The sequence below is a fragment of the Oncorhynchus masou genome, chromosome 9 (assembly GCF_036934945.1).
Source record: "Oncorhynchus masou masou isolate Uvic2021 chromosome 9, UVic_Omas_1.1, whole genome shotgun sequence".
Lineage (NCBI taxonomy): Eukaryota > Metazoa > Chordata > Actinopteri > Salmoniformes > Salmonidae > Oncorhynchus > Oncorhynchus masou.
In genome coordinates this window covers 85,937,442-85,956,097 of record NC_088220.1, presented here as the reverse complement: position 1 = coordinate 85,956,097, position 18,656 = coordinate 85,937,442, and the positions used below count along the sequence as shown (strand labels likewise).

Here is an 18,656-nt window from a genome sequence, read left to right as displayed (position 1 = left end):
GGATGCCTGGATGTTCTTAAAAAAAAAAAAAAGTGCTTTCCTCACCATCTTAAAATAAAAGCATGCCCCTATCAAAAAAATGTAGAACTATGAACAGATATAACACTTGGTTCACTCCAGACTTGACTGCCCTCGACCAGCACAAAAACATCCGGGGGTGTACTGCACTATCATCAAATAGTCCCCGCGATATGCAACTGTTCAGGGAAGTCCAGAACCAATACACACAGGCGGTTAGGAAAGCAAAGGCTAGCTTTTTCAAACAGAAATTTGCTTCCTGCGGCAACAATTCCAAAGGTTTTGGGACACTGTAAAGTCCATGGAGAATAAGAGCACCTCCTCCCAGCTGCCCACTGCACTGAGGATAGGAAACACTGTCACCACTGATAAATCCACCATAATCGAGAATTTCAATAAGCATTTCTCTACAGCTGGCCATGCTTTCCACCTGGCTACCCCCGATCAACAGCTCCACACCCCCGCAGCAACTCGCCCAAGCCTCCCCCGCTTCTCCTTCACCCAAATCCAGACAGCAGATGTCCTGAAAGAGCTGCAAAATCTGAATCCCTACAAAATCAGCTGAGCTAGACAACCTGGACCCTCTCTTCCTAAATTTATCCACCGCCATTGTTGCAACCCCTATTACTAGTCTGTTCAACCTCTCTTTCGTATCATCAGATTCCTAAAGATTGGAAAGCTGCCGCGGTCATCCCCCTCTTCAAAGGGGGTGAAACTCTTCGCCAAAACTGTTACAGACCTCTATCCATCCTGCCCTGCCTCTAGACCCAAACTGCTACAGACCTATATCCATCCTGCCCTGGGACCCAAACTGCTACAGACCTCTATCCATCCTGCCCTCCTAGACCCAAACTGTTACAGACCTATATCCATCCTGCCCTGCCTCTAGACCCAAACTGCTACAGACCTATACCCATCCTGCCCTGCCTCTAGACCCAAACTGCTACAGACCTATACCCATCCTGCCCTGCCCTGCCTCTAGACCCAAACTGCTACAGACCTATACCCATCCTGCCCTGCCTCTAGACCCAAACTGTTACAGACCTATATCCACTGACCCAAACTACAGACCTCTATCCACCTAGACCCAAACTGTTACAGACCTATATCCATCCTGCCCTGCCTCTAGACCCAAACTGCTACAGACCTCTATCCATCCTGCCCTGCCCTAGAACCAAACTGTTACAGACCCATATCCATCCTGCCCTGCCCTGCCTCTAGACCCAAACTGCTACAGACCTAAACCCATCCTGCCCTGCCTCTAGACCCAAACTGCTACAGACCTATATCCATCCTGCCCTGCCTTTCTAAAGTCTTCAAAAGCCAAGTGAACAAAACAGATCACCGACCATTTCAAATCCCACCGGTCCTTCTCCGCTGTGCTATCCGGTTTCCGAGCCGGTCATGGGTGCACCTCAGCCACGCTCAAGGTCCTAAACGATACCATAAACACCATCGATGAAAGTCAGTACTGTGCAGCCAGCTTCATCAACCTGGCCAAGGCTTTCAACTCTGCCAACCACCGTATTCGTATTAGCAGACTCAACAGCCTTGGTTTCTCTAATGACTGCCTCACCTGTTTCACTAACTACTTCTCAGATCGATTTGACACACTGAACACTGAGGGCCTGTTGTCCGGACCTCTGGCAGTCTCTATGGGGGTGCCACAGGGTTCAATTCTCAGGCCAACTCTTTTCTCTATCTATCTATATAAATGATGACTCTCTTGCTGCAGGTGATTATTTGATCCACCTCTACGCAGACGCCACCATTCTGTACACATCTGGCCATTCTTTGGACACGGTTAACAAACCTCAAAATGAGCTTCAACACCATACAACACTCCTTCCGTGGCCTCCAACTGCTCTTAAAATGCTAGTAAAACGAAATTAATGCTCTTCAACCGATCACTGCACGCACCCGCCCAACATCACTACTCTGGACGGTTCTGACTATGTGGACATCCTCATCTGCTCATCTATCCCCCAGTGTTAATTTGCTAAATTGTAATTACTTCACTACCATGGCCTATTTATTGCCTGAACCTCCTTCATTTGCATACCCTGTATATCGATTTTCTATTGTGTTATTGACTGTACGTTTGTTTATTCCATATGTAACTGTTGTTTCTGTCGTACTGCTTTGCTTTATCTTAGCCAGGTTAAATAAAGTTGAAATAAATAATAATAAACACAGCAAGTGGAGGGTCGATTTGGAGGTGGAGGGTCCGTCATGGTCTGGGGCTGCGTGTCCAAGCATCATCGGACTGAGCTTGTTGTCATCGAGGTAATCTCAGCGCTGTGCGTTACAGGGAAGACATCCTCCTCCCCCATGAAGTACCCTTCCTGCAGGCTCATCCTGACATGACCCTCCAGCATGAAAATGCCACCAGCCATACTGCTACACGTGATTTCCTGCAAGACAGGAATGCCAGTGTTCTGCCATGTCCAGTGAAGAGCCCGGACCTCAATCCCATTGAGCACGTCTGGTACAGACATGTTGGGACCTGTTGGATCGGAGGGTGAGAACTAGGGCCATTCCCCCCCAGAAACATGTGCCTTGGGAACCAGTGGGGTAACATCTCACAGCAAGAACTGGCAAATCTGGTACAGGAGATTTTTATTTTACCTTTATTTAACCAGTTACAAGTCTGGGTTCTCATTTTGATGCAGGAGGCTCTAGGGCCATTTCATTTTTGGAAATGTCCGGGAACGTTTTAAACAAGATATTTTGGTGGAAGATGTCGACTATGCATATAATTGGCTTTCGAAAGAAAACATCTGACATGTCCAGAACTGCAAAGATACTGTGCTGGTTTTTGTGAAAATCTGGTAGTCCACGAGGAGCATTTTATTTATTGCTATGGTTCAAAAGCATATTTTGAAAAATCTGAGATGACAGTGTTGTTAGAAAAGGCTAAGCTTGAGAAGGCGCATTTTATTTGCAATTTTTCGTTAACGTTTTACTAATGAGCCTGAGGCTTTAGCACTGATCCGGGATGGGGAGTGGTTAATGCAGCTGGTGACCACACCAGATACCGACTTACTTTTGATTTTGACCCCCCCGTCCCCCCTTTGTTCAGGGACACATTATTCCGTTTCTGTTAGTCACATGTCTGTGGAACTTGTTCGGTTTGTCTCAGTTGTTGAATCTTATGTTCATACAAATACTAACAAGTAAAGTTTGCTGAAAATAAGCACAGTTGACTAAGAGGACATTTCTTTTTTTGCTGAGTTTAGGTGAATGTGGTGGTTTGAGACACATCCAATGCAAAAAATATATATATTTAACAAACTGACGGATTTGTATGTTTTAAAAAAAGGGATATTATGCCAATTAGATTTCCGCGGGGAGCGGACATTTACCTTAAGGGGTTAAACCTAACCACACCGCTAACCTTATGCCTAACCCAAATGAACACCAAAAACACAAAAATGTTTTCATGCATATTTACGATATCGTCCATTTTGACTTTGTGGTTGTGCTATCCTAGTGGAAACCCTACCTGACGGCGCTCACCTTGTTGCCCCCCCCCCCAACACAAATGGTTAAAACGTCTCCTGTTTGTATGATCAACATTTGATTACATGTTTTAGGTGGTGGGGCTTCTGGAGTTTTACGTGGCTCAGTGCAGCCGGAAGTTACTGAAAACAATTCAGACTATAACACAGGCTGGTGGTGCAATTTCAGGTAAAAACTCAATTAAAAACAAGTCTGAAATATTACGAAAATGTCTACACATTTTAATTACTATTATTATAAATATAAATAAATAATATTACTCATTAATTACATTACTCTGCCACATTAGTGCATTCGGAAAGTATTCAGACCCCTTGACTTTTTCCAGTTACGTTACTTATTCTAAAATGAATTAAAATTGTTGTGTGCCCCCCCCCCACCGAAATCTCACAACGCCAAAATTTTTATTTATTTTTTTGCTACATTATTACAAATAAAACAAAAATATCACATTTAAATAAGTATTCAGACCCTATACTCAGTACTTTGTTGAAGCACCATTGGCAGTGATTAGAGCCTTGAGTCTTCTTGGGATTGACGCTACAAGCTTGGCACACCTGTATTTAGGGAGTTTCTCCCATTCTTCTCTGCAGATCATCGCAAGCTCTGTCAGGTTGGATGAGGAGCGTCGCTGCACAGATATTTTCTGGTCTCTCCAGAGATGTTTGATCGTTCAAGTCCAGGCTCTGGTTGGGCCACTGAAGGACATTCAGAGACTTGTCCCAAAGCCACTCCTGCATGGTCTTGGCTGTGATTTAATGCTAAATAAATTCTGCAGTAGCTGTTTTCAAAGTATTTCTGTCATTTTGTGTCATATCTGGTAATGCACAAAGAAATATGAATCCTAACGTTATAACTAACCAACCTCGCACAGCAACACTGCCAACACTGCTGAAAAATGTGTTTTTAGAAGCAATGTGCACAGGCATAAAAGTTGGTATAACTACTAAAGTGAGACTTTACCCTTGTGTTTCTTGGATATTTACATTGAAAAACCACTTCCCTTGTGACCATAACAATGTTTGAGTTGGCTTCCACTACTAGCGAAGAGATTATCACCTTCTACTAGTGAGATTCTCATGGGAACAATTGAAGAATGAACATCTGTGATATTTAGGTTTAATAACCTCTACGGGATCGATGTCACTCCCGCAGAAAAGGTTCAGCTAATGTAGAATAATAGCTTAAATTCTTGTTAATATAACTGTACTGTCCAATTTACAGTAGCTATTACAGTGAAAGAATCCTCAAACAATAGCATTGTAGAGTGCACAATTATGAACTTGAAAATGTATTAATAAACCAATTAGACACATTTGGGCAGTCTTGATACAACATTTTGAACAGACATGCAATGGTTCATTGGATCAGTCTAAAACTGTGCACACACTGCTGCCATCTCGTGGTCAAATCCTAAATTGCACCTGCGCTGGAATAATACATTATGGCCTTTCACTTGCATCAAGAATATGCATATCCTTGCTTCAGGTCCTGAGCTACAGGCAGTTAGATTTGGGTACGTCATTATTGGCGAAAATTGAAAAAAAAAGGGGTTCGATCCTTTAGGAGGGTTTTAAAGACTCAGGACAAAAAAACATTACATTTAATTGAGCAATGTAGTGGTCTTAATTGTAATACATTCCTTGTTTTAGAAACATTACGAAGCATGCTCATGATTTTTGATATAATTAATGCAGGAAAAATATTTTACCTGGTAATAAACCTGAATGACCAGTAGAATTCATCTGCCATAGCAGATGGTAGACATTTTTTTATTTTAAAGTTTGTATTAGGCCTCTACCCAATGGCCAGCAGAGCAGGCCGGCCATTGCCTTAGCCATGGCCACACCAACAGAAGAGACAACTTTTGAGGTCTGGTAACAATCATGAATTATTTTTTTTATTTTTGGGGGGGGGGGGTGTAGTTGTCCTTTAATTCACCTAGCAAGAGACGAGCAGCTATTGGTGTTTTTGTACTGTACAATGTTGGCTACATGTGATGGCAGAGTTTGCAACAACAACAACAAAAAATGACACGCAATTGATAAAATCATCATAGTGTCATTCTGCCTGCTTTACAGTCAACGTTTAAAATCAGGAAGGTTTTGTGGGAAAGCCTCGAGAAATGTTAATTCAAACACAGCATGATGACTGAAACACGCATCACAAAGATTCAACGACGACTTCAGACCAAACTCTTTGAATAGCCGGTTTGCATAAACACACTGCTGTTTGAAACTAAAAACGTGACCAGCTAAGAAAAAATGTTCCCACTGGCGGCCTAGCGACCAATAAAAAGAAAATGGTAGCACTGCAAAGTCAAATGGTCGCAATGGAAGTGTTTTGGTTGCTGTTTTGAACACGGAACAATTTCCTTAGTGTTTTTTTTTTTTTTATATTGCTTTTAAAAAGAGCCAGAGGCACCATATTTACCAGGTCTACATTGTAAATCAGAATGTTATTTGACAAACTGGCCAGGACACACACACAAAAAAAAAAAAATTAAAAGTTGGTTGAACGTACATAAATAAATAAATAAATCAACAAGTACCTTGATAGCCTTCTGGTTGACCTTGAAGGATCCTCTTCCGAGTTTGTGTAGAGCTCTGTAGGCATCCTGCCTGTGAACCATCACTATGTAGGCACATCCACGAGGAGGGATCATCTGGAGGGGAGAGGGAACAGGTTGGTATTACCTAAGTTGTTCCTAGACCATTTTTTCAGGGTCAAAACAGAGCACTCGCCTTGGTTATTCCTGATGGGTCCTGGTCAAAAGTAGTGCACTATAACAAAGGGATTAGGGTGCCAGTAAGTATACACTTACATTAATGGAGTCAATCTGCCCAAACTCCTCTAGTAAACACATGACGTCCTGCCGAGAAGTCTTCTTGTCCAGCTGGCCCACCCACAGAGTCGTGGTGCAAACTAGACAACAACGACGGAAACATTCAATACAGGGCCCTTGTCGAATTTAGTAGGGAATAGGGTACATATTGGGACACGGGTCCTCTCGTGTATCATCTGACAGTACGTACCACTGAGTGTCTGGCTCTTGATGCTGGGCAGACCTTTCTGTCTACGGTCTTTGTCCTTCTCTCTCTCCTTTCTCTCCTGCGAGCGGGAACGAGGCGAGTTCCAGCGACTCTCCCTGGAGCGGGACCCGGATCGCTGGGAGGAATGTCGGGGCTTGCGGGAGCGAGAGTTGGATCTGGATCTCTTTCTCCTGGGAGATCTGGAGAGAGATCAAGTGCATTTATAGAAATAAATACAAAATCGCAACATCCTTCACAGTAAAATGAAATAGGAAAAAAATAAATAACGAAAGGTTTATTCAAATAACAGTACAATCATGACCTAAAAGCCAAGCTAAAAAAGGTGGTGACGGGCAGGGTTCTGTTACAGAGGATCTGTTCATCCTAAACAGAACTTTACAGGTTTTAAAAAAAAAAGTGTCCTCAACAAAAAAACAACTAACATCAACCATGGTTTCAGCTTCTTACCGAGAGCCAGACCTGGAGCGTGACCTCCTGCCGTGGCCGCGCTGCCTCCCCTCCCTCCCATCCCTCCTCCCAGACGGATCTTCTCTCTCTCTGGGGTTTCCCTGGTCCTGGTTCTGCTGGGCAGTGTGCTGGCTTGGGTTGTAGCCCTTGTTCAGACCAGGGTATCCTCCACCAGGTGTCTGCTGCCTCCCAGGCTGGCCCATCATATGACCCTGAAATTGCTGCTCCATGTTGGGCGGCGTTTGACCAGGAAACTGCCCACCGTAAACGTTTCCCGGAACAAGGGAATCAGATTCCTCTTTCTTCACTTCTTCTGGTTCGTCGTCGTAATCAAAACGATCCAGGAGTTTCTGAAGACAGAACCCGCCATAACAACCACAACACCCCCGATTTAGTGACACATCCATAACAATCACACCTAGAGTTGACTTAACATCCGTGACCGACCACCCATTTCAACGAGGCTTTATGAAAACCACGGAAATGCTGTCCTGTTAGATTAGGCCTCTTAAAAAAAAAGAAGAAAAAAAGGTCTGTTGGTCAGAAATTTGCTTTGCGTACAATAATGAATTACCTTAGCTAGTGAGTTATTCTGCTCTGCAGGATGTGTGTGGTGTGTGTTGAACAGTGGACGGTGTGTGTTATGCTGGCCTTGGACCCTCTGCGAGTGGGTCTGGTCAGACATGGTGTTGGGAACCGGAGTTTGAGTCTCGTCCACCACGGTGTTGGGAACCAGAGTGGTGGTCTGCTGCCCTGGCTGGAACCTCAGAAGCATCTTCTGAAGCTGGACACAGACCGGAGGGAATAACAGCCAAATTAAACACAATCCATCAAATCAGTTGCCCAACATCAAGAGAATATCATGTATTTATCCTTTATTAGCCTGGTATAAAAACGTATTTTCAGTAGAACTACATTGTTCACAGTAAACAGACATGGGAGTCATGGATGGTTGTAGTGAAGAACAAACACTGAAGAGGAAAAACTAGAGACTGTTAATTTTTAGTTCCTGCCCCAGTTGTGTTGTTCTGGGGTGTATTTATTGATTTTATTTATTTTACCTTTATTTAACTAGGCAAGTGAGTTAAGAACAAATTCTTATTTTCAATGACGGCCTAGGAACAGTGGGTTAACTGCCTGTTCAGGGGCAGAATGACAGATTTTGTACCTTGTCAGCTCGGGGGTTTGAACTTGCAACCTTTTTTAGTCCAATGCTCTAACCACTAGGCTACACTGCTGTATTAGCTAGGACTGTGTAATAGTGTAGCTATTACAGTAGAGACTTAGTATAAACGGGAGTAGAACATCTGACCATGGCAAAATGACAGATAAACTCTTGGTTAGGGAATTAGAATCTCTATGGTTACACTCATGATGCCTGACCTGGTATTGTGATGTAAACTTTCATTTCTACAGCTCTCACTTACCTCGTGTCCCTGTCCGGACTGGAAGAGCTGGGCCACAGCCGCCAGAGCCTCAGGGTTCCGAAGCTGTGGTGGGAGCTGGGGCAGGGCTGCTGCTATGGAGACAGGGGGCTGGGCTGCTGCTGCTATGGAGACAGGGAGCTGGGGCAGTGCTGCTGCTATGGAGACAGGGGGCTGGACTGCTGCAATAGAGGCACTGGAGACTGTGGGCTGGGCCTGGGCTGCTGCAACGAAGGCACTGGAGACTGGGGGCTGGGCTGCTGCTATGGAGACGGTGGGCTGGGCCTGGTGCTGGGCTGCTGCTATGGAGACGGTGGGCTGGGCCTGGTGCTGGGCTGCTGCAATAGAGGCACTGGAGACTGGGGGCTGGGCCTGGAGGTCATCCTGGGGGGAGGGAGCAAGGACGAAAGAGCCAGCAGCCATGTCCAACAGGGGCTGGACAACGTCCATCTCAAACACAGCATTCTTCTGCCACAGGTTGAGAACACGGATAATCTTACTCTGCAGGGAGAGAGAGAGAGAAAGAGAGGGGATAAGAACCCACAATGAGAGGAGTTTACAGTTACGCTTTAGGTTGTCCGTTGAGTTGATCAGAAACCAGCTCAATTAGTCGACTACCCCCCCACACCTGGCCCAATAGTAATTAGTCGACAACCCCCCACACCTGGCCCAATAGTAATTAGTCGACAACCCCCCACACCTGGCCCAATAGTAATTAGTCGACTACCCCCCCAAACCTGCCATAGTAGACTATTTACTGTGTGTTGATTGGCGACCGAACAGGAAGTGTTGACTAGCTTTATAAAAAAAAGTGTAAAACTGACTGAATAAAGTCTCTCTTATATCCCTTTGCTATTCGTTAATCATTACCATGTGGTTATATGTCCACAGTATCACATCAGTGCAGTAAACCAAACGATTTCCCAGGTTTCCTTTCCTATGAAAGGGCCTCGCTAGACAGTGACGCTAAATTCAGTGACTCTCGTTAGTCAGTGTAACTTAACAAATGGCATCTGTGAGAGTTGTTCATTTGACTCAAATTTTGCGTAGGCTACAGATAGACCGAGGCTTTTTGGAGATTATTCTGAAAACATTTGATGACGTTGGTGACTCATCACTGCAGGAACAATAGGTAGTGGAGACTCATTCTGGTCCAAATATGGTCGTTAGGGCCCTCAAGGAATCCAGGCATTAAAATGGGATGTATTGACCCCAGCAGGGAATCAACTAAATGTATTGGGAAAAAACTAATATCGGTGAACAGAACGCATCAGTGATTCGTATTTCCTGCAACTTCCTGAAGAGGCAACGAGAACACGCGCGTGTGTGTAGAGCGTGTGTGTGTGTGTGTGTGTGCGCGCGCAGTGCGTGTGACAACCTCTTTGCGTAGCCGTTAGCGATGATGCTAATGAAAACAGTCTTCTGGTAGGTAGAAAGGCTTTCTCAAAAACCTTCTACAATTAAATGTTAAGTACAAAGTGGACTACACTTACCTGGCAGAAAGATATCATGATTATTTGAATCAATCAAGTGGGTATTTGTTTTGCAAACTCTACTACAAAAACACCACGAAACAGCCTCTTGCTCGGTGTGTATTTGAATTAAACGGTAACTACATCCAAAACTTATCTGATTTTACCAGACCTCAAAAGTGGCCTTCTGACGTGGCTTAAGCATGGTTGTGGACTTAGAAAAACAACAAATTTGCATGTTATATGAAAAAGGTTAACTTTGCGAGTAAACATCTGGGGAAAAAAGAAAGAAACTTGGGCAAACTAAACCTTTAATTTATTTTTCAAGATAATGTAGGCTATTTGATTCATTTTTGTTTCAATAAAATACAGAATTTGAAGAACAAACATTGTGGCAACTGTTATCTTGTAGAAAAACGAGACTAATCTCAGGAGGTATAACTGCTCTTACTCTTCCTGATCATATAGACCTTGGTGATATCCAAAACTAGCAAAAAACACTGAAATCATACATTGTCGGTTTAAAAAAAAAAATGGTAAAGTCGTGTCTTTCTACACAATACGACAACACAATTCTCCAACCGGTAAACTCAATAAAAGTATTAAATTATTATACCAGAGGCCACCGAAGCAGAGCTCCTTCAGCAAAGCCCTGTCGGCCAGGCGTCTCCTGGCTGGCTATGTTTTTTTAGTAGGCATTTAGTAGCCTCCAATATCATGAGCAAAGATGTCAGTCACTAAATCAGCAATAAAGGCTATCAAGGTACGTTAGGCCAACATTAGAGCAACGTGTATGTGTGTAAACTGTATAAAGGAGCACTGTCCTGTTATGACGAAAATAATATTGTCCAACCCATTGGGTATCTCACTGCACCCTCATATGCCATATCTTGAAATATGCAGACAGACAAATTAAAAAAGTACATTTACATTGTAATACTTCTGACAGCAGTCTTCCTAACTCTGTCCGTAACATTTGGACTTCATAACATTTCCCAGAATGCCTGAATTATTAAGTCATCAGTAGTTTTACACTTTAGACGAGACTCTGCCGTTGTGCTGTAGAATTTGTGAAGTTTGTTTCTTGTATAATACATCCTATACATTAACTTTATACTGGATTAAACATACGTGTTCAACATTCCCTCCATCTTATGCCAATATCAATTCTATTTAAGTCTTGGTTCCAGTAGTTTATATTTTTTCTAAAAGCTTGTCAGTCGGATAGTCTCTTTGCAAGATTTTGTATATCTTACGAGTATATTTTTCTTCAAATAGGATTCCCTCAACATTGTGCTGATGTCCAAAAGCTTCAATCATCCATGAATCAACAGCCACCCACGCGCGGCTAACTGAACGCAACCACCCGCGGCTCACTGAACGCAACCACCCACCCGCGGCTCACTGAACGCAACCACCCACCCGCGGCTCACTGAACGCAACCACCCACCCGCGGCTAACTGAACGCAACCACCCACCCGCGACTAACTGAACGCAACCACCCACCCGCGGCTAACTGAACGCAACCACCCACCCGCGACTAACTGAACACAATCACCCACCCGCGACTAACTGAACACAACCACCCACCCGCGACTAACTGAACACAACCACCCACCCGCGACTAACTGAACACAACCACCCACGACTAAACTACTGATTGGTGTGTCAGTGCTTGAACAAAAACGGTGCATCGCTGACTTGGTTTTACACCCCCACACAAAAAAACAGCTACAGTGGTAACCTACCTTGTCATCGTGTGGACAGAGGTAGAGGTTCTGGAATGTCGGGGTGAAGTTCTTCTGGAACCTTGGTCCATAGACGTCCTTGTCCACTCCAAACTGGTGTCGTGACTGTCGGACTATAGAATCCACCACGTATAGGCCAGGAACCTTCAGCTCTGGCTTGCACTTTAGGAACAAGGCTCAGATGTATATCATCATCATTGGTATTTCTACCTTATCACTGGTCTACAAATTACAATAAGGGTCAAAACCTTAAATGTTTTATAACCATTTTATAAAAAGGGTAAAAACGTTAGTTTTTATTATATGGTTTCCAGGGCTAAAGCCTTCCGCATAAACTCCTGAAAAAAAAGCAGCAATAGTACCGCTTGTCCATCTTAAGATGCCGTAGCCAGTACACTTCTTCAAAAAGTCAGAATTAATCTAAGACACCTCAAAATATAAGTAATTGGTTTAAATTTTTTGCAGAGATCTTATTCACAAGGTTTTACATCAAACTCGGATGTTTTATGCAGTATTTCAAGTGAATCAATTTGAATGAAACATTTCTCTCATTGAATGACAAAAATACAGTTTTAGAATCCCCACTGTGGACAAATCACTGATGAAGAGACGTAAGACTTCGGCTTCCCTAACGTCAGGCTTGCCGAGAGAGAGAGAGACAGAGAGAGAAACAGAGAGACAGAGAGAGAAACAGAGAGAGACAGAGAGAGACAGAAGAGGAGACAGAGACAGACAGAGACAGACAGAGACAGACAGAGACAGACAGAGACAGACAGAGACAGACAGAGACAGATAGAAAATGTGTGCACTAACAGCCGAAATATTAACTTTGCCAAAGACTAAAACAAATAAAAACGTCACAAAATATGCACAAACTGCTCCGGGTGGGCAACATGCGGACGACTTTAGGCTAGTGGCATTGTCTGAAAGCAAAGCGACCCACTCTTGATAATAGTTCCATGGTTGTTTATCCATGGCTTACCTTCTTGATGAACTTCTCCACAATCTGGACGACATGCTTGTATAGCTGAGAGGCAAGATGAAACGTGTCATGTTGTGAATTTAGACATGGTCAGATTTTAGCATAAGAAAAAATATCTCCACTCGTATTTTATTTTCCAATGAGACACTCAATTTATCAGATAACAGGACAGTGCTCATTATACAGTATACACAGTTGACACACATACACGTTGCTCTAATGTTGGCCTAACTTACCTTGATAGCCTTTATTGCTGATTTAGTGACTGACATCATCTTTGCTCGTGATATTGGAGGCTTCATGTCAATCATGGCGAATAACTAGAGGAAAACGAATAATACCTTTAGTTAGCACCTTCAGTTAGCACCTGAACGAGGTCATCTCATCCAGACCACATAAAATCATCCAAAACTCACATGTGTTTTATATTATAACCACAGTTACACCAAAGTTTAGAGAGTAAGGGTAGACAGATAATCATTGGGGGGGGGGGGGGGGAGACACTGGATGCATCTACAATTAACACACCGGGCAAATGGCAAACATACACAACGTGGGGAATGATGAAAAGTGATGCTACCCATGTTTTGAATTATGCTAAATAAAAGTTGAAGGGGATATAAATGGCTAGTGTAGTCATCTACAAGAGGAAAACAGCGAGCTACCACACAACACAGTTATATTAACGAATAGTTTATTTTAGACAAATAACTGTGTACATAAAAACAGCTGGGAAACTAACGTTACCAAGCTTGTAATTACATAAACCGAGTAGCATTTCCTTTTAAACAAAACCACCACCAAGCTGCTTATTAGCAACTGTAACCAACTAGTTAGTAAACTCAAAGAGGAACCATTGGTTTATGTACCAATACAGGGCGACACAATCAACCCAACAAAATAATAATCTGGCCGTGCAATAAAGTTCACATTATCAGCTGTTTCAGTCATGGTCTGTGCATTAATTATGGGAGACCAGTAATAACACTCAAAGAATGATGATCCATCTTAGGTTAACAAACATAAAAAAGTTCGCCATCTAGCATGATAGCTTTTAGCTAGCTACCGTTAGCTGCGTAGCCATGTTGGAGTTGTTGATTAGAAAGGTCACAAGCGGGTAGCATCTAACCTACGTATGATTTGCTATTAAATTAATATATTGTCCTTCTGGTGGGCTAGATCATTTTAGTAACATGGCAAACAGTTGGCTCAAGTGGGACATCTTTGGCCAGATAACTGGCTAACTACATCGACATTTGTTTAGCCAGTAAAGATATATCTGCCTCTGGGTGAGCTAGCTACGATAGCAATGTAGTTAGCTAACCGAAAAAAACGACTGCTACAAAAACAGCTTCATGTTTTACCTCCAAGTTGAAAGCGTTGACGGAATCCATACTTTACTTATTTGTTGATGTGCCGATCAATTATCCTTATAAGTGAGTAATGCGTGGCGATTTAGCTAGCTAGCTGTGTTTATATATTCGTAGCAAACATCAGCTCTCGTTGCTAACCCGTAGCTCCGCTTGTCGATAACAGGTATGACCAAAACAAAGATTTGGAGAACTAACCCAAGATAGAGCCGGTCGTTGCCAATGGCAGAGCCAAGCAAGGATGTGGGCAGAGCCATGCACAAGATAGTGGAGATCCTATTGGCGCGTTCTAGCATATATTTGCATATTTCCGTTAGGGAACGCCTACTTTATGAAGTGCGCGTGTGCAATAACTCAATTCGCCCCTGCACTCTTAATAAAACGCCATTAAAAAAAAAAAAACTTTGGCAAAGGGTAAAGTCTACAACACGCAGACCACTATGTTATATATCTTCCTTTTTGAAACAGAAAACTGTATGGATATCAAATGTTTCATCGATGAGAAAATTAGCAGATTTTCGGGCATAAATTCATTTCGCTCCATCTCCCACTGGGCTTCCGCTCATCACCATATTTGGTAGTGAGTGGAAACGCTTACCGGATGCTTCACATTTATACTTCCGATGAAATATCTGGTGCATTGTTCTATCTGTGGCCAAAACGTTTACGAGGGAAAAACACATTGGAACGCATAACGATTTTCTCGCGAGAGACCAGAAGAGGATTGCTGCAAAGACACCCCACAGATGTGAATCAGAACAATATTCAAGAGTTTATCACAAATTGAGAATGGTGATAATTTATAGTAACTCAATTATACTAATCATAAAGATCTATGTTGGCAGATCAAGGGCAGCTGTACAATGGAAATTAGAAAATTACATGACACATAAACTACATTGTATTTCTATGAGCCACCCATATTTTTACTTTTTATGAAAAATTGAGATCTACACATAAGTCCCTTGATTTAAAAAAAATGTTGTTTTATCATGATCTCGGTTTGAGAGAGAGACAGACAGGGCGGGAGAGAGAAAGTGAGAGACAGTCCGAGAAACAGGGCAAGAGAAATAGAGAGCAACAGGGCAGGAGAGAGAGAGACAGACAGGGCGGGAGAGGAGAGAGAGAGACAGACAGGGCGGGAGAGAGAAAGAGAGACAGTCCGAGAAACTGGGCGAGGGAAAGAGACATGGCGAGAGAAAGAGACATGGTGTGAGAGAGAGACAGGGCAAGAGAGAGAGACAGGGCAAGAGAGAGAGACTGGGCAAGAGAGAGAGACTGGGCAAGAGAGAGAGAGACTGGACAAGAGAGAGAGAGACAGGGCAAGAGAGAGAGACAGGGCAAGAGAGAGAGAGAGAGACAGGGCAAGAGAGAGAGAGAGACTGGGCAAGAGAGAGAGAGAGACTGGGCAAGAGAGAGAGAGACTGGGCAAGAGAGAGACAGAGAGGGCGAGAGGGAGAGCACAATAAATCTGAGAGAGGAAAGGCATTCCTACACGACTGACCATGAGAATGATAAACTCCACTAACTCCTCACAGGATTCATGGAGATACGAGTGGGAATATTACTACGATTACCTAGACCCAATACCAGTGGACGAGCGCAAACTGAAATATAACAAGTGTGAGTATTGAAAAGGCTTCCTTTACCATCACCTCTCTGTATCCCAAATGGCACCCTATTCCCTATATATAGTGCACTACTTTTGACCGGGACCCATAAGTTGTACACTATACAGGTCAAAAGTATTGCACTATATAGGGAATAGGATGCCAGCCCTGGTCTAAAGTAGTGCACTATATAGGGAATAGGATGCCAGCCCTGGTCTAAAGTAGTGCAATATATAGGGAATAGGATGCCAGCCCTGGTCTAAAGTAGTGCACTATATAGGGAATAGGATGCCAGCCCTGGTCTAAAGTAGTGTACTATATAGGGAATAGGATGCCAGCCCTGGTCTAAAGTAGTGCACTATATAGGGAATAGGATGCCAGCCCTGGTCTAAAGTAGTGTACTATATAGGGAATAGGATGCCAGCCCTGGTCTAAAGTAGTGCACTATATAAGTAATAGGATGCCAGCCCTGGTCTAAAGTAGTGCAATATATAGGGAATAGGATGCCAGCCCTGGTCTAAAGTAGTGTACTATATAGGGAATAGGATGCCAGCCCTGGTCTAAAGTAGTGCACTATATAGGGAATAGGATGCCAGCCCTGTTCTAAAGTAGTGCGATATATAGGGAATAGGATGCCAGCCCTGGTCTAAAGTAGTGCAATATATAGGGAATAGGGTTCCATAGGGCTCTGGTCTAAAGTAGTGCACTATATAGGGAATAGGGTTCCATAGGGCTCTGGTCTAAAGTAGTGCACTATATAGGGAATAGGGGTTCCAATATATAGGGAATAGGGGCCCTGGTCTAAAGTAGTGCACTATATAGGGAATGCCAGCCCTGGTCTAAAGTAGTCCATAGGGAAGGATGCCAGCCCTGGTCTAAAGTAGTGCTCTGGTCTAAAGTAGTGCACTATATAGGGAATAGGGTTCCATAGGGCCCTGGTCTAAAGTAGTGCACTATATAGGGAATAGGGTTCCATAGGGCTCTGGTCTAAAGTAGTGCACTATATAGGGAATAGGGTTCCATAGGGCTCTGGTCTAAAGTAGTGCACTATATAGGGAATAGGGTTCCATAGGGCTCTGGTCTAAAGTAGTGCACTATATAGGGAATAGGGTTCCATAGGGCTCTGGTCTAAAGTAGTGCACTATATAGGGAATAGGGTTCCATAGGGCTCTGGTCTAAAGTAGTGCACTATATAGGGAATAGGGTTCCATAGGGACTCTGGTCTAAAGTAGTGCACTATATAGGGAATAGGGTTCCATAGGGCTCTGGTCTAAAGTAGTGCACTATATAGGGAATAGGGTTCCATAGGGCTCTGGTCTAAAGTAGTGCACTATATAGGGAATAGGGTTCCATAGGGCTCTGGTCTAAAGTAGTGCACTATATAGGGAATAGGGTTCCATAGGGCTCTGGTCTAAAGTAGTGCACTATATAGGGAATAGGGTTCCATAGGGCTCTGGTCTAAAGTAGTGCACTATATAGGGAATAGGATGCCTTTTGGAACAAAGACTTGCAGCGATACTAAGATTGTCCCTCTTTTCCCTCCTTCAGACTTGATAGTGATCGTATTCTGGATCAGTCTGGCTGCTTTTGTGGGATTCCTGTTTGCCATTTTGACTTTCATGTCCCGTTCAGTCCGTCTACCCAAGTAAGTCGTTCCTTTCGGTCTCGATACAATGTATTTCAGGTCACGTTTTACAGACAGATGAGTATTTATGAGGCTTTGAATCTGAAAGGCTGATTAAAGATAAATTGTTAGGACTCGCTGATGAGAAAACCAAAAAGAGTTTCCCACTTGCACCTGTGTAATGCAAATGTATTGTGTTTTTTTCTGTGCAGAGCTCATAGTTCCAAAACGTCCAAGAAATCGTGGAGGAACCCTCGTTCCACTTCTGCTTGATGGAGAATACTTGGATCTGTTTTCTGCTTGATCCCCAAACCCCTCTGAAAGCACACACACACACACACACACACACACACACGTTGGGAGCACAAGGCAGCCAGTGCAGAGCAATTTTTAGGGGTTAAGTGCCTCAATTAAGGACACACTGCCAGGATATGGCATTTGGAACACCACTGCTGTGGTCTGATGGAACATTTCTCAACTCTGCAGAACTATTATAAAACAGCTGTATGGAACATCGACGACCTGCAATGTAATGGCCTGGTTACAAAGTGGGATTTCTATGTTTCTATTCAAATACAAGACAACACCAACATAGTTTTACAACATTTTATAAAAGAGCGAGGTGAATGTTTAGAACAAAAAAATAAAATAATGAAATTAATGATTTACATACAAAACACACAACTTCTTTTAGAAAATGTTGATGCAAAATAACGGAGGCTTCCATTTTATGATTAAACACCGTTTTCAAATTTGTACAAGTATGCATACTGTATTCTGACTTGAGATTCTCAGAAAATGTCCTCTCTCACTAGACGTAAATTGATGATTTGCACAAAAGTCGTGAGTTGTGCACACTTATCTCAACTCTGAATCTACTGTATGGAACTGTTCTCTATTCCCAATACACACACACACACGCACACACACACACACACACACACACACACACACACACAGAGTATAGCAAACATTAGGAACACCTTCCGAACATAGAGTCCCCCCCCCCCCTTTGCCTCCAGAACAGCCTCAAATCATCAGGGACATGGACGCCACAAGGTGTTGAAAGCGTTCCACAGGGACACTGGCCCATGTTGACTCTACAAGGTGTTGAAAGCGCTCCACAGAGACGCTGGCCCATGTTGACTCCAATGCTTCCCACAGTTGTGTCCAGTTAGCTGGATGTCCTTTTGGGTGGTGGACCATTCTTGATACAACACGGGAAACTGTTGAGCATGAAAAAACCCAGCAGCGTTGCAGTTCTTGACACAAACCTGGGCGCCTGGCACCTACTACCATACCCCGTTCAAAGGGAACTTAAATCTTTTGGTTTGCCTATTCACCACCTGATTGGCACACAAACACAATCCACACTTAAAACTTTAT

General features: G+C 43.3%; 1 protein-coding gene across 1 annotated transcript in view; it reads right to left on the bottom strand.

The window, feature by feature from the left end:
* LOC135546715 (SR-related and CTD-associated factor 4-like) overlaps positions 1 to 14,225 on the bottom strand; it is a 37,732-nt gene extending 23,507 nt beyond the window's left edge. The window contains exons 1-10 of the mRNA XM_064975349.1: positions 14,031 to 14,225; positions 12,903 to 12,986; positions 12,667 to 12,711; positions 11,685 to 11,846; positions 8,468 to 8,965; positions 7,615 to 7,824; positions 7,041 to 7,390; positions 6,576 to 6,772; positions 6,365 to 6,465; positions 6,092 to 6,205 (exon numbers count right to left, since the gene is read on the bottom strand). Coding sequence (XP_064831421.1) covers positions 6,092 to 6,205; positions 6,365 to 6,465; positions 6,576 to 6,772; positions 7,041 to 7,390; positions 7,615 to 7,824; positions 8,468 to 8,965; positions 11,685 to 11,846; positions 12,667 to 12,711; positions 12,903 to 12,986; positions 14,031 to 14,060 — 1,791 coding nt within the window. The 5' untranslated portion in view covers positions 14,061 to 14,225. The remainder of the gene's footprint in view (positions 1 to 6,091; positions 6,206 to 6,364; positions 6,466 to 6,575; positions 6,773 to 7,040; positions 7,391 to 7,614; positions 7,825 to 8,467; positions 8,966 to 11,684; positions 11,847 to 12,666; positions 12,712 to 12,902; positions 12,987 to 14,030) is intronic.
* Between the last annotated feature and the right edge of the window lie 4,431 nt (positions 14,226 to 18,656).